This window comes from Gopherus evgoodei, chromosome 12, assembly GCF_007399415.2.
Source record: "Gopherus evgoodei ecotype Sinaloan lineage chromosome 12, rGopEvg1_v1.p, whole genome shotgun sequence".
Taxonomy (NCBI): domain Eukaryota; kingdom Metazoa; phylum Chordata; order Testudines; family Testudinidae; genus Gopherus; species Gopherus evgoodei.
Window position 1 is genome coordinate 37,732,819 of NC_044333.1, and position 14,731 is coordinate 37,747,549.

At 49.4% G+C, this 14,731-nt stretch overlaps 1 protein-coding gene across 6 annotated transcripts in view; it reads right to left on the bottom strand.

Moving 5' to 3' along the window:
• Positions 1-8,790: 8,790 nt before the first annotated feature.
• The window catches only part of LOC115660414 (meckelin-like), a 37,923-nt gene continuing 31,982 nt past the window's right edge, over positions 8,791-14,731 (bottom strand). For 5 of the 6 annotated variants that reach the window (XM_030581838.1, XM_030581837.1, XM_030581835.1 and 2 more), the window contains 4 exons: positions 13,601-13,696; positions 12,164-12,261; positions 10,868-11,015; positions 8,791-10,307 (listed from right to left, as the gene is read on the bottom strand). In XM_030581838.1, coding sequence (XP_030437698.1) covers positions 10,227-10,307; positions 10,868-11,015; positions 12,164-12,261; positions 13,601-13,696 — 423 coding nt within the window. In that variant the 3' untranslated portion in view covers positions 8,791-10,226. Of the gene's footprint in view, positions 10,308-10,821; positions 11,016-12,163; positions 12,262-13,600; positions 13,697-14,731 lie in introns of all 6 variants that reach the window. The other variant, XM_030581836.1, reaches the window with a different exon arrangement.

Genomic DNA, 14,731 nt, shown 5'->3' on the forward strand with positions numbered 1-14,731 from the left:
TGCTTTGCTTCAGCCATTGTCCACCGAGATGGGAGGGGGCCCATACTGATTTAATGATGGTGGTTTAAGCAATTTTGATCTATTTTTATGGTGCATTTACAGTTAGTAAAAGAATCAAGAAGGAAAGGGAGGGGACACACCATGGAGCACTAAAGAGGAGTTAGAGAGGCTGCAGTTACTGCAAGCTTCTTCACTTGGTGCTCTGCCAACACAGCTCTGACTCCAACCACCTGAGCCCCATTGAGAAATGTCTCCATTCAGTGTCTCATCGTGGATGTCTCCCTTTTCCCCTGCAGTTTACAGCTTCTCAGAGCGAGGCTCCGGCTCTGAATCCTTGCCCAGCTAATAGCAATAGGTCGGGAACACCTGCCCCTACTAGCTTCCTGGTGCAGCAGGAACCTGGCTAAGGAAAAGCTGGTGTCAAAGCAGGGATCTAGGACCTGGAGAAGGTCCTGCAATGGTGCCTCTTTTGCAGGGATGGCACCTTTTCCCCAGGGTACCGTAGAGCAAAGGACACTAGTCAACAGTGGAGTAGGTCCTCAGCCTACGTACAATGGCACAGCTCATTGGGAGCTGCCAGCTGCCCTGCCCGCCCTTTGACCAACCAGGCTACTTACTTAGGCGCCTCACTGTGGCTTTAGAAGCCAGATGTGAGGCTCCACTTTGAAAATTCTTGACCTCCATTGCTGCCCGTGTGCCTGCAAAGCCAACAGTTACATGGGCCAAAGCGCCACTTGCCCGGCTGCATGCACAAATTAAGCACTCGGCAGCGTTGGAGACGCTGGCTGTTCATTTGCCGCTGGGAGCAGCCAGGTAAGCAAAACTCAGGAGAAGGAAAGTTTCCGCCCTATTCCATGGCTTCTCTGTGACCTGCCCCCTTGCTCGCGCATCTCTGTCGCATGCACTCTGCACAGCTTTGACGCTTCCTCCCTTATCATAGCATGCAACACGGCTATTAGTTGGGACCAATAACAATTAGACTTTTACATCTGGCTTTACCAGTTACCAGGGTACAGCTTAGAGAAGCATGCTAGAGGAGAGCAATGCGGACTCATTCTGTCTTATATACTGCACCTTCCTCCTCCTCCAGGGATCTTTAGAAACCACTAGGGCTCTGATACAATACTGCATACAGCAGCAGAGCATCCTTTTGCTGCAACAGGCTTGCTTGCCGAACTGAGCTTGTTCCTAACACAACCATGAGAGGCTATGGGGCCAGTCAAGTATCTGAATGGCCGGTTCACGTGCTACAGTTCTCTGCATTCAGGGCTGCCCCTATTCACTCCATGGTGCTTCGTCTCTATAGTTCCTAACACTATGAGCTACTGCATTTGCATTAAGTGCTTAGGGTGGCAAGATCTCAAGCCCAGAGCTGAGGGATCGATAGGCTATTGACACAATCATCATGCAGCATTTAGCAACATCCGCACTCATATTTCAGGCATATTTAACTTATATTAGAGAAGAGGACAGTTCAATGGATCATCGTGGCAACAGCAATTCTTCTGCTTCTGCTAAAGAGGGTCACCTGGCAAAGATCTGTGATTGGCTGGGAGAGATAAAATCTAGGAGGCCAGGCCAGGACAGTTGTCAGAAAGATCTACCGCATCACTGGCACTCCTGCAAGGGCTCAGGGCTAGGCAGAGCAGGCCTCGGTTGGATTTGTAACAAGCAAAGCGCTTGGCCAGACCTATTCACCGTACATTCTGCCTGCTCTCCCTTGCGGTGAGGAGGGCCTCCTAGTGCTCCTGCTGTCCTTCCATAGTCTGAAATAGCGTTTATCATGGCTGCAGCGCATTGCAAGTGCTTGTCTCTGGCAGTAGTGTTAGTGTGAGCGTCACATTCATTACCTGCATCGCCACCTGCCTGAGGATCAAACGTTACCGCCGCACTTCAGGAAAGACAGCAGCAGCGCCGGAGAGCCTCCATGTCTAGCCGCATGAAAACAAGTTGCAGGCACAGCCTGAGGAGATAAGGAAGAGCAAATGCCGCATAAATACCCATGCTGAAAAGGAAAAGAGCCAAGCTCCCCCCCCAGCCCCACCCTGTACATTGTTCAGACCTGGTCAGCACAATAGGGCAGGTGGTAGCTTCTGCTCCTGGCCACACACCATGAAGCTCTTTGCTCAGGGGCTTTGGCTTCTGCCAAATGTAATTAATTAATTTCCTCTGCACATTCAAAGCAAGGCAGCTTCTGTTCAGATGATAGGGGCACTTGCAGCTTACAAGGAACTGCCAGTGCCTCTGCTGAGTCCCACTGAGCTGGGCTTGCATGCAGGAAGCATCTTGTACAACGGGGGCCTTAAACTGATATCTAGACTATGCTTCGGGATCTTCCCGTCCTCCAGGGGAGAGGTGCTGCCACTGGGGAAGCTGCCTCAGCTGTTTAACAGCACACAGCAACGTTAGACTTTACGGCAGGAAGTAAAATTGAAACGAGAGGCAAATGGGGGTCAACAGAAAATGGCTCCTCAGCCCCAGTTCAGGACCTTGCTTAACTTTCAGCACGTGCTTAATTCCCACAGAAGTCAATGTAAAGGGGTAGATTTAAGCATTGTGCGTAAGTACTTTCCTGAATCAGGATCTCAAATTGGAATTTACCAACTACCTCTAATTTTCCAGAGTCCGAGGGGGATCTTGACCTAGCAGATACTGTCAGCACACTCAGTTTAACACCTTTTCTGGCAGGGCAGGGTACACTGTATCTAAACTGAACACGATGCATCTGTATGGAATTATCCCCTTCTCTCTCTGAATCACCACTCTCCCTTTTGTGCAGCTAGTCTGAAACAGCCTACAGGGTGCTCAGGAGTCAGAGCACTTAAAAAGACCTCAGCATGGTCCTGCACTCCTCTGCTGTGCACTCCTGCTCCAGCATTTATGACACAGGGGAGTTCCATGCAGTGCTAAAGGATTCTGCTGCCCTGTGAACAGCTCTTCCTTTCCCAGAGCATCTGACCCTTTGTCTTTGTTTGGTCTTCGGCTGGTTTTGGAGTGTCAGGTTTTAAATTCGTTTCCCACAGAACCAGCTCACGGCAGAGCCCAGTGGTGGGCCGCTCCAGCAGCAGTCACACTGTGAATCTGTACACTGCAATTAAACTGGCCATTTATTTTATAGGCTTCCCTGATCAACGGTTTTATGGTACAGTAATTGCAAAATAACTCAGATAACAGAGGGAGATTAATCCTGATTTTACCTGTGCCACAGTCACAAAATTCTCAGTGTTGTGTGCTGTATACTGAGCGTAGCTATATTTAGGTATCAGTTTGTATGAGCTTAGCACAAGCCTGATTATTTACGGTTTGTATTACAGTATCGCCTAGAGGGCCCCCCAATCAGGATCTGGGCCCACTGTGCAAGGTGCTGTACGTACACATAGTAAGAGAATGCATGCCCTAAGGATTTTACAATCTAAGTAGACAGACAGACACAGTGTGGGAGGGAAACTGAGGCACAGAGGACATGCTTTGCTCAAAGTCATCTAGCAAGTCAGCAGCAGAGCTGGGAACAGGAGCTCAGTCTCCTGGCTCCCAGTCCAGTGCCCTTCCCACTAGACCACACAGCCTTCAATGTGGGCCTCTGGGCAATACTTCAATACAACAATGAAGCAACACACTGAGAAAAAGAGAGGAGCCTGCAAGAGGAACGGCCTGCCTACACACACCAATGGCATTTGACTTAACTTGGGTCCTCGAGCAGCTTAAATATCTTCTAGCGCCAGGTACAATCAAGCGTGCAGAACACAGGACTGGAAGCCAGGGATACACATGGATGTGGGCTCAGAGAGGTCTCTCGAGCTCTGTGATTTGATAGCCTCCCATGTGGCGGGGTGAAATCCAGGCTCCACGGATGTCAGCAGTCGTTTTGAGCTAGCTAACGTGCTCAGATACCACAGCGAGGGGAAGAATAACAAGTGCAATGGACACTGCTAGTGAACCCTTAGCTACAAGGATAATGCTATTGCTACCTGCCTCACAGAGGTGTTGGGAAGGTTAATTAGTGTTCAGAAGGTGTTTTGACAAGAAAAAGTGCTAAATAAATGATAGAGTTGTTACCCTCATAGGCAACAGGCCACGTCCTATGGTTTTCTCAGTCCAATAACCTCACTAGGTGTTCGCCTATATAAAACCCCCTTGTAAGGAATCATTACAAAGCTTATAATCTACTGAGCATGATCATCCTATTTGTATAAACGTACCACTCTTGCATCTGAAACTAGAAATATGAAAGCAGCAAAGAATCCTGTGGCACCTTATAGACTAACAGACGTTTTGGAGCATGAGCTTTCGTGGGTGAATACCCACTTCCTCAGATGCATGTCAAATATGAAATATAACTGTGAGGGCCTACTGTAATTATGCAAAGTGTGGGCCATTAATGGTGGTTTAGAATCTTGACTCCCATTAACCAGGGCACTTGTCTGCAGATGGGTGTGTTTTACCTGCAAGTTTGCCAGTATGTGTGCGTGCTGGCAAGTGGGCAATGAAGTCTTGCAGTGACATGCGATCATGTTACTTGAACTGGACTCCATCTTTAACCTGGTGTCTTTCCATTGAGGAGGTGGTGGTGGGACCCCAGAGAGGGACAAAGGATTCCCGCCTTATGCAAAAGATATTTAAAGGGGTGGAACAGAACAAAGAGGAGAAGAGCCATCATGAAGAACCCCCTAGCTACCATCAGAGCTGGAACAAGAGCTGTACCATGTGAAAGAATTGTGCCCAGGCCTAGAAGGTGTCCAGTCTGAGGTAAAAAAAACTTACTGAAGCATCTCTGAGAGTGAGATTATCTGTATTCAGGTTGATTTAGACATAGATTTGCACATTTTATTTTATTTTGCTTGGTGACTTACTTTGTTCTGTCTGTTACTACTTGGAACCGCTTAAATCCTACTTTCTGTATTTAATAAAATCACTGTTTACTTATTAATTGACCCAGAGTATGTATTAATACCTGGGGGAGGAAACAGCTGTGCATCTCTCTCTCTCTCAGTGTTATAGAGGGTGAACGATTTATGAGTTTACCCTGCATAAGCTTTATACAGGGTAAAACGGAAGGGGGAGCCCAGTCACAGGGCAAGGGGTGGAGCTGGGGAGGGGATCCAGGCTCAGATCTCCAGCCAGGGCTTCTGCCACGGCCCCAGCCAAGGCCGAGCACTCAGCCCCTTCCTCATGCCCCTGACCAAGCTCTCAGCCCCCGTTGCCAGTGCCACGGGGGGGGAAGGGGCCAAACTCTTAGCTTCTCCCCAGGTTTTGGGTGGGAGGAGAGCAGTGGTGTGGCCTTAGCCAGAAGAGGCAGGGCCGGGGCTAATCTCCTCAAGGGAGATCTGTGCTCCAATGCCTTGCCAAGCCTGAGAGAGCTCACATCATGCCATTTTCCTGACTGGAACATTGCTACTCTCACAGCACCTTGGGACAGCCCTCAGCTACTAAGTCATTTGGGATGAAGTAAAATACAGCTTGTATCATGTGCTAGCCCAGGGATCAGCAACCTTTGGCACGCCGGGCCGGGCCAGTTTGTTTACCTGCCGCGTTGGCAGGTTTGGCCGATCGCGGCTCCCACTGGCTGTGGTTCACTGTTGTAGGCCAATGGGGGCAGCGGCGGGAAGCGGCAGTCAGCACATCCCTCAGCCTGCACTGCTTCCCAGCAGGTAAACAAACCAGCCCCTCCCAGCAGGGTGCTTACCCTGGCGAGCCACATGCCAAAGGTTGCCGATCCCTGTGCTAGCCCGTAGGCTCCAGGATTGGTAAGAGTTGACTGTACACAACAGCTAGGACCCTTTAACACGCCAAAAGACTTAACTAGTATATAAGGAAAACAGGTTAGAGTCACCCTCCACTTTACCTTAGTTGGCAAGAGTAGCATGAGACAGCTCCCCTGCCTGCTAACAGGGGCCTGCATTATATAGGATCTTAGACCACGCCCCTGCCCAATTAGCTTGGGAACCACCCAGAGAAAGGTGGAGTCTCCTGCATGCTGCATGGCAAATACGCTCCCCAGGATCCAGGGATTACAACTCTCAGGATAGTGGTAAGAAGGGTGCAGGGCTTCAACTTGGCCAGCCTGATGTGCGCTGCTGACCCGCTTTGTCCAATCTTCCCCGTCAATGCAGTAGGGTTTGGGCTCTCACAAGGTACTGGGCCATTTGTACTGGGCTGGCTGCATGTCTGCATCAGTGGCATTTCATTGCTGTTACTGTGCTGAAGTTTAGCGCTACTTTTCCCTCTTTTAATATGTCCTCCCTGGTAATAAATCCCCATTGTCATTAGTTAGGCACCTTCACCCAAGCTGAGCATTGTCTGAAGCATGAGACCCCTGCCCCAGAATAAACTTCATGCTGTTCCCTTCAGCACCCCCACCCTGCCAAGTGAGAACAGCTGCTATTTGAGCTGGGGGGGGGGGGGGGCGGGGCGGGAAGAGCGAGAGCTCTGTTTGCAGCAGCTCTGATTGGTTGTTCAGTCCCAGGATGCAGGCAACACAACCAATCAGAGGGCTTAATTTGCAAGAGGGCTAGCGCATTCTTAGGAGCCCCTTTCAGAACTCAGTCACTTGGGAGGGGCCCCTGAGCATTGGTGGCAGGATAGGTGATGCCCAAGGCACCAGTGTGGTCAAGTGGCTAGAGCACTAGACTAGGACTCAGGAGACCTGGTTTCTATTCCTGGCTCTGTCACTGGTTTGCTGAGTGACCTCAGCCAAGTCGCAGCCCTACTCTGTGCCTCAGTTTCCCCATCTGTAAAACAGGGATAATGCTTTCCTGCTTTGAGATTCGTGGATGAAAAGCAGGGCAGGCTGTGCCCATCACTGTGACATCTGAGCAACCTCCAGAGGGGTGTTAAGTGCTGTGACTATCTCCTGCCAGTCACTGCATTAGCCTCCTGTGCTGAGTTCTGTGTGTGTCCGTCTATAATGGGAAGTCCCCTTTCTACAGTTGCTGGACAGATATTTGTTTTCCCCTGCTTTGTTAGTTGTGGCCAAACAGCTTTTTCATCATGTGAGAGCCAGACTCAGCCAGCTGAGGGGTTTATGCATCTTATGAAACCTGTTATCCTGGGTACAGCGCTGTGTGGTGCAATGGGCTTCCCGAGCAAATGGAAGTAGGAATTCTGACTGGGGTGTCGCTCTGCACAGCTGCTCCGCTTTATGGAGTACATCAGAATGGCCACGCTGGGTCAGACCAATGGTCCATCTAACCCAGTATCCTGTCTTGTGACCGTGGCCAGTGCCAGATGCTTCAGAGGGAATTAACAGAACAGGACAATTATTGCATGAGCCATCACCCAGTCCCAGCTTCTGGCAATCAGAGGCTTAAGGACACCTGGATCATGGGGTCGTGTCCCCGATGATCTTGACTAACAGCCATTGATGGACCTATCCTCCATCAACTTATCTAGTTTTTTTTTTTAACCCAGTCTTCATAACATCCCATAGCAACAAACATGGGTGGAGCATGAACCCCCCCACCACGGGGAGCTAGTCTTCTGGCCCCACCCCTTCTGTCCCTACCCCTACCCCACCCCTTCTCCCCTCCTTGCACACCAGAGTCCCCACACAGCCAAAGGAGCCTTGTATGAGCCACCCTTAGCACCGGCCCACTAGCCCGCCCCAGCTGCTCCCAAGCCCTGGGCCACTGGCTTCAGGTGGTGAGGGGGAGTGAGGGTGTGGTCTCAAGGTGGAGCATGGGCAGGGCCACACCTGGGTTAGGAGAGGCTTAGCCTTCCCTGGCCTATTATATCCATCACCCATGGCAACAAGTTCCACAGATTGCTATGCATTGGGTGTAGATATACTTCCTTACGTTTGTTTTAAACCTGTTTTGTTTTAAAATGTTGCCAATCTCCCTGGAAGCAGATGGGGGACATGAAGCTACAGACCAGCCCATTTATTTACTGAATGTTATTTGCTTGTTTAGACCACATTAGCAATAGAAAGCATCAGAATGGGATTGAGGAGACCTGGGCTTGATCCCCAGCTCTGCCACTGACTCACTGGATGGCCTTGAGCACACCACCACTCCTGTCTGTCTCCATTTCCCTATGTGTAAAATGGAAGGCACTTAGGCTCCCTATACAATGCATGGGGCAAGATGGATGCTTAAGAACAGGATCCACCATATTTACATCTAAGGAGTTTCTGAGGGGCTTTCACATGCTTGGCTGGAAGGTGACAGATGTGCACAGCCCTGGAGCATGGTTCTGTAATTAATGGGTTCTCCCTAGAATGACTGTTGGAAGGAATAAAGCAACCTTGAGAGGAAAACTTTGGGGTCATATTATGAAATCAAGTCATTTGAATGAGGTGAGCAGACTGCTGATGGTTTACTCCTTCAGGAGCCTAGGGTTGTCTACACAGGGCCATCCAGGAAAATTAATCTGAATTAACTAAAGAGGTGAACTTGAAGTGAATTAGTTATACCTCACTAAACCCCTGTATGAACACACTCATTCAGAATTAGCAAGGCCTCAATGTGGTGTAGCTGACTTCACTGCCACAGTGAATTAAATTAAATTGCATTCAGGCCACTTTAAATCTGAACAACAGAATCCACAAAGGGATTTAATGCAGTTTAACTAATCCGCTCCAGATTCACCCCTTTAGTTAATTCAGATTAATTTTCCTGGATGTCCCTGTGTAGACTAAGATCTCTAATGTGGAGACCTGCTGAGCTTTTACTCTGTTGATGTGATCTTCACAAATTGGGGACTGTCTCATTCTGTACCTGTGAAATGGTGGTGCTGTTTTGAGACCATCAGTGAGGTGGCTGTTTTTCGTATTTTTTATTAAATGTAGTCACTGATTCAGAGAAATTTACAACAGGCTTAAACCCAACATGTGGTTGATTTAAGAAATAAATGTTCTCAGCAGCAAACACAATAAATCATACATTCAAACCAAAACAGAGTGAAACAAGCATGGATCATTTGCAGGAGGCTGTTTGCTGTAGCCCTGGGAGTCACTGCCAATTTCAGCACTTGGTCACTCTTCCAGTTCTCTTTGTCCTATAAACAGACAACGCTTGCATCACAGCCCATGTTGCTCTGGGATGGGCTGTTTCCTTCATAAGTTTGGCTCTGGTGTAGGAAAGTGTCCCTATTCAGGAAAACACCTAAGCCTGTGCTTAATTTTAAGTGTGCCAGACTGTCCCCCTCCAAACTTGGGCCTGTTAATGGGTTGGCACTGGAATCCACGCTGTCAGTGCAAAACCAGCTGAAACTCCTGCATTTTGGCTGTGAATCCCAAGGCTCGCTCCAACCCTGGAATCAGAGCATGCTCTCCAGGTGGATCCCAAAGACAACCGCAGTCTGAAGTGAAATCAAAGCCCTGGCTTTAGCCTCAATCCTGCCCTGGAGGAATACAGGCTGCGTAACATAGCTGCTCTGTGTAATGCAGCTGCCCCTCTTTGTTTAAAGAAACAGAGCTACGGAGAATACAAATGAAAGGAATAGAAAAGCCCAGGATGATGCTGGAGACACATCTGCCTGTCATTTACCTCCACTGGAGGTCAATAAATTACATTCTGCATAAGATTCATGCCTAGTGAGGGAAAGGACTGAGCTGGTGTTTGAACTGGGGGGGAAAGAGGATGTGTGAGGTGGTCTGTCCTGCGGTATATCAGACCCCACTGAGCCCTGCTTGTAAATTACATTGGAGTTACCCTGCAGATTGCATCCATTGCCCAAGCTAAGCAGAACCCACCAGAGAACTGTGCAGCTCGGATGCACTGAGGAGACAGCACATGGATTACCATTCTCTTGTTCCTTTCAGATATTTTCTTCTTCCCATTAAGAAACAAACAAAGCTGCTCCATAAAACCAGGGTCAGCATCAGAGGATGACCTTTTGTCTCCCAATTAAAAATATACAAGCAACAAAAATCCCATGGGTGTGGGTGTCTCATCCTGATGGCTAAATTAATAGAGCAGGGTTTGTTCAGCAGAAAGGAATCCTTCGGCTGTGAAATCAAAATACGCCTGGGAAACAACTTAAAATGAGAAATAATAACTGTAGGGCTGAACATTTCCTGGGCTGGTAGGAGGCCCAGAGCTTTATCTATAGTAGCTAAAGTGGAAAACTGCAGTGCTCTCTCTGGTCTCCCTGCACAGGCCAAGGACTGAGAAGGGTCAAGGCTGCAAAGTCCTCACTTCTCAAATTAGTTGTAGGGTCCCGGCATTCTTGCTTTGATGGTGGCTCTGGGAAGAGTGGGGTAAGTAGCCACAGCTTCCTATTCACCTCTAGATCAGAAACTGCTTCTCCACCAGTGTTTTTGCCGCCAGATTTCTCCTACCAAGTGCATGCCGCAGCATCTTCACCAACTGAAAGCAGAACAGAGCGTGAACCAGAACCTGCCCTGGCAGCACCACAAAACCCCCACAGGCAGACATGCATCCGACGAAGTGGGTATTCACCCATGAAAGATTCACCCACGTCTGTTAGTCTATAAGGTACCACAGGACTCTCTGCTGCTTTTACAGGCAGACTAAGCACTTTGAAAGATGCTGTTACACAGCAGCCCTCACGGAAATGAACTATCTGATCAGAAGCTATGTTTTGCCATCGATTCCCAGTGTAAAGCGATTCTGACCACTCAGCGTGGCTGAACTCAGCTAAGCAGGGGATACACAGCAATAGTGGAGGGGGGGTTAATTGGGAAGGGTTTCCGAGCCACTTTTAGAGATGGGTCAAAAAATGGAGGTGCATAAATGCCCGTGATGTAATTATCTTGATTGCCAACACTGGCTGGATAACTGTGCAGGCAAATCATTAGCTGTGCTAGTGCATGTGATTAGCCTATTTGCAAATGAGGGCAGCATTTGGACACCTACTCACTGCAGAAAACCTTGCACTTGACATTAGCGCCTGCCACTGGCTGTACCTTCTGCACAATAAAGGTGATGATTGCGGCCAGCAGGAAATCCTGCGTTCCCAGGTCGACGACCGAGAAGAGCAGGTTGTCGAAGACAAGCAATGCCAGCTCATTGTTATAGAAGAGAGTCCTGCTGAATAAGGCGCTGGCATCTGGGGGCAGGAAGAAGCTGCTTAGAGCAATATTTAGGACGACGGACATCGTGCCCACAGGCGGGTGCATGATACACCACGGTAGAGCCGTTAAACTCTGCTGAAGATAATTCTGTTCAGCTTCTGTGGAGGGCAGCACGTGCATGGCCCTGTACACAGAGCCTGAAGCATGATCCCAGCCCTAGCAACAGTGCCGTGCTGAATCTGCCGCATCGTGCTGCTCCTTCTGTACCAGCGAATACTTTGATTTTTCCTGGGTGCATCCAGGGGTTAAAGGAAGGTGGAGCAGGGTGGGGAGCACATAGGCTTGGCACGGTCCAGGGCTCTCCTTCCCCTCGGCTAGTGCAGGGAGCCTGCCCCCTCTTGTCTCAATGGAACAGGAGCCCCAGCTCCTGCCAGGGCAGCACTGATTCCAGCAGGAGGTGAGAATTTTACAAATGCTCCTGCTGTGTCTGCACCCATTGGCAGCTGGGGCAGGTCCTGCTCAAGCAGGGCAGCCCTCAGGTGTAGCTGGGGGTCACGGCCTCATGCATGGAAGATAGGGCAGGTGGCTGAGTCAGCGACAGCGGCCTCCAGCACTGCACAAAGGGAGCAGAATCCTACCAAGAGAGCCCAGCCCCTCTGTCAGCAGGAAGGTTTAAAGGCCCCCTGTACCCTTGCAGGGCTCAAGTCCTACCTCTCAGATACAGCTGGTAGAGAGCAGAGGACTCAGTCCAATACAATGAGCCATGCTCAGACCTGGCAGCAGCAGGAGGAAGGGGGAGCTGAGTGATCCTGGGCAGTGAGGTCTTGGAGATCTTAGGAGCCAATATCATCCCTCCACTTGGGAACAGACATTTGAAGTTTACAATGGGGCAGGCTCTGCCCATCCCTTCCCAACAGGTGGAGATCTGGCACCCCATCTCCACCCAGGGCCAGCACTACCTGAATCAGCATGTGATGGATCCCAGTAGCAGCACAAAATGCAGTGACTGAACGGCATGAGTGACTGCAAGGCCTAGGTGATGAAATCAGGACATTTCCCGTTTGTACGGAGCAGCTAACCCCCGAGCGTCCCAGCCTGCAGTCACACCTTGCTGATGACTGCCAGCAATTAGAGAACCAGGAGGATTCACATCTGAGTAAATAAGCTCCCAAGAAAAGCTCAGTGAGCTACAGAATGGACATGTCTACCGGCTCCTGGAACTCCATGTCCATAAAACGCTCCAGGAAGAACTTGTCCTTCACGACGTAGTCCATATCTCTGTATGCCTGGGGGAGAAATGATGGTGCTGTCAGTGGGGTTAGGAGAAGTATTGATGCACATGGCAGCCTCACCATGGTGTCCAAATAGCTCAGTGGGCGAGAGAGAAGAACATAAGAATAGCCATTCTGGGTCAGATCAATGGTCCATCTAGCTCAGAGCTCACCATCTTCTCTGCGATAGTGCACAGAGACCCCAGAGAGCAGGGTTCCATTATGCTAGGCACTGTATATGCAAACACACAGCAAGAGAAACAATTCTGCCCCCCCGATAGGTTACAGTCTCTCTTCACAGGACAATGGAAGCATTCACCCCATTTACAGGTGGGCAACTGGGACCACTGATCAAAGGTATTCAGGCTCCTAACTGCCTTTGAAATCAAGGGGTGTTAGGAGCCTTGGAGGATCTGGCCTAAGGGACTTGGCCAAGGTCACAGAGGGAGTCCATGACAAATCTGGGAACTGAACCTCAGAACTCCTGGTCAATGCCTGATCCCTGACAGCATCCTCCTTCCCCCGTTCGGGAAGTAGTGGTTCTGGGTAGATATCAGGATTTTTTTTCATTCCAATGGTGACTGGGATTAGGAACCATCTACAGGGAAGGCAGCAGGGTGCTAGCAAATGGGCACTCCAACGTGTTTGGAGTTAGTGTGTACAAAGTATACAGGGGCAGATCCTACTGTCAGGTCTATGCATGCCATGCACGCGGGCTGCAGTGGGGGGCATAGTTGAGGGTGGGATTTGGCCCCTGAACTGCAGATTTGATCAGATTTGGGTGCAGCCACTACAAATCTAGTGGCTGCACCCCCTGATCTGCTGCGTGTGACTGACTTCATAGACTGCCGGGGGGGCGGGGTCAGCTGAGCAATAGGTTTTTGGAGAGGTAGGCCCAGCCTGGAGCCATTTAACCAACCCCCACCCCAGCTCTTTGGGCACTGGGACCTAAATCGGACGTGATCTCCAACTCCACCCTTGTTGGGGATGAGCAACCTGCTGGCCTTGGTATTAGACATCAGATCTGGTGCTATGCCTGGTGTCCACAGCACCTATAATATTTTTTGCTCTCCTAAAGTGCCGTTCATTGGATAATCTCAAAGCCCTTCATGAATATCAGTTAAGCCTCAGAACTCCCCAGCGAGAAAGGGACGATCACCCTCATTTTACAACTGGGGAAACTGATGCACAGAGAGGAGCAGCAACTTACCTAAGGTCACACAGTGAGTCAGTGACAGAGACTAAATGAATCCAGGAGTCCCAGTTCCCAGTCTCTTGCTCCAACCACTAGTTCCCACAAAAATCTTAGGGTGGACACAACCAGACCTTTGGAAAAGGCAAACAATAGACTCACGTGTTCAAGGAACGAGCTGAGAAATCGATTCAAGGTGTAATAACTCCTTAGTCTTTGCTCATGTAAGTTGACCCTGACTCTCTCGCCTCTCGGGCCCTGCAAAGAAAGTTCCCAGAAGCACTTTCAGCGCACGGCGGGAGCCCAGGGAGCCCAGCGAGCCCAGCTCTCTGCTTCTGAGGAAAAATAATTTGTTTTCATTCAAATTTTCACTTTGGCAGCAGGGATATTGGCTCAATTTTCACCTGCTGCTTTGGAGCCTTTGCTTTGCATGGCAGAGACCCACAACTGGGGAGTTTTCAATTATGAACCACATATGCCAAGATGTAGTTACAAACAGCTGGGCAGCCTGTAGTCCTTAAACAAATGAAATCAAAGGGACTTGCAAACGTGCACTTCAACTCAGGTGAGATTGAGTGATGCTGGTGACAGGTGGAGCTGTGCAAAACTCATCCAATTGGGATCACATAAGTTTGAGAAATTGTATTTGCTCATTTGATTTGAATTCAAATGAACACAAACCTCACAGCTCAGCCGGCCAAATTTTAGTGGTTTTGAGCATCTGAACTTGACTTGGGCAAGAACTTATCTGTCCAGACTTTCCAGTGTGTAATGGAGCATGGCATCAGTGACACTTGCCTCATTTGGGGTTCCATAGAATATATCATAGAATATCAGTGTTGGAAGGGACCAGGGGAGCTCATCTAGTCCAACCCCCTGCTCAAAGCAGGACCAATCCGCAGACAGATTTTTGCCCCAGATCCCTAAGTGCCCCCTTCAAGGATTGAACTCACAACCCTAGGTTTAGCAGGCCAATGCTCAAACCACTGAGCTATCCCTCCACAGCACTGTAGAGTTTGGAATGGATAGATTTGGCTATGGGACATTGGTTCAGATCGTTGCAGAGAGATGGGTCAGGTGCAAAATTCTGATCTGAACCATGGTTTGGATTCCAGCATCCACCCAGGAAGTTCATCTGTGTTTGGGTCTGGCTGTAATGAACCATGGACAAATCCAGGACCTCCAGCACCAAAATCACAAGACCCTACACCACTTGGATTAAAGCAATAAGGCCCAGATCCTCAAAGGTATTTAGGCTTCTAACTTCCATTGAAATCAATTTGATATCACAAT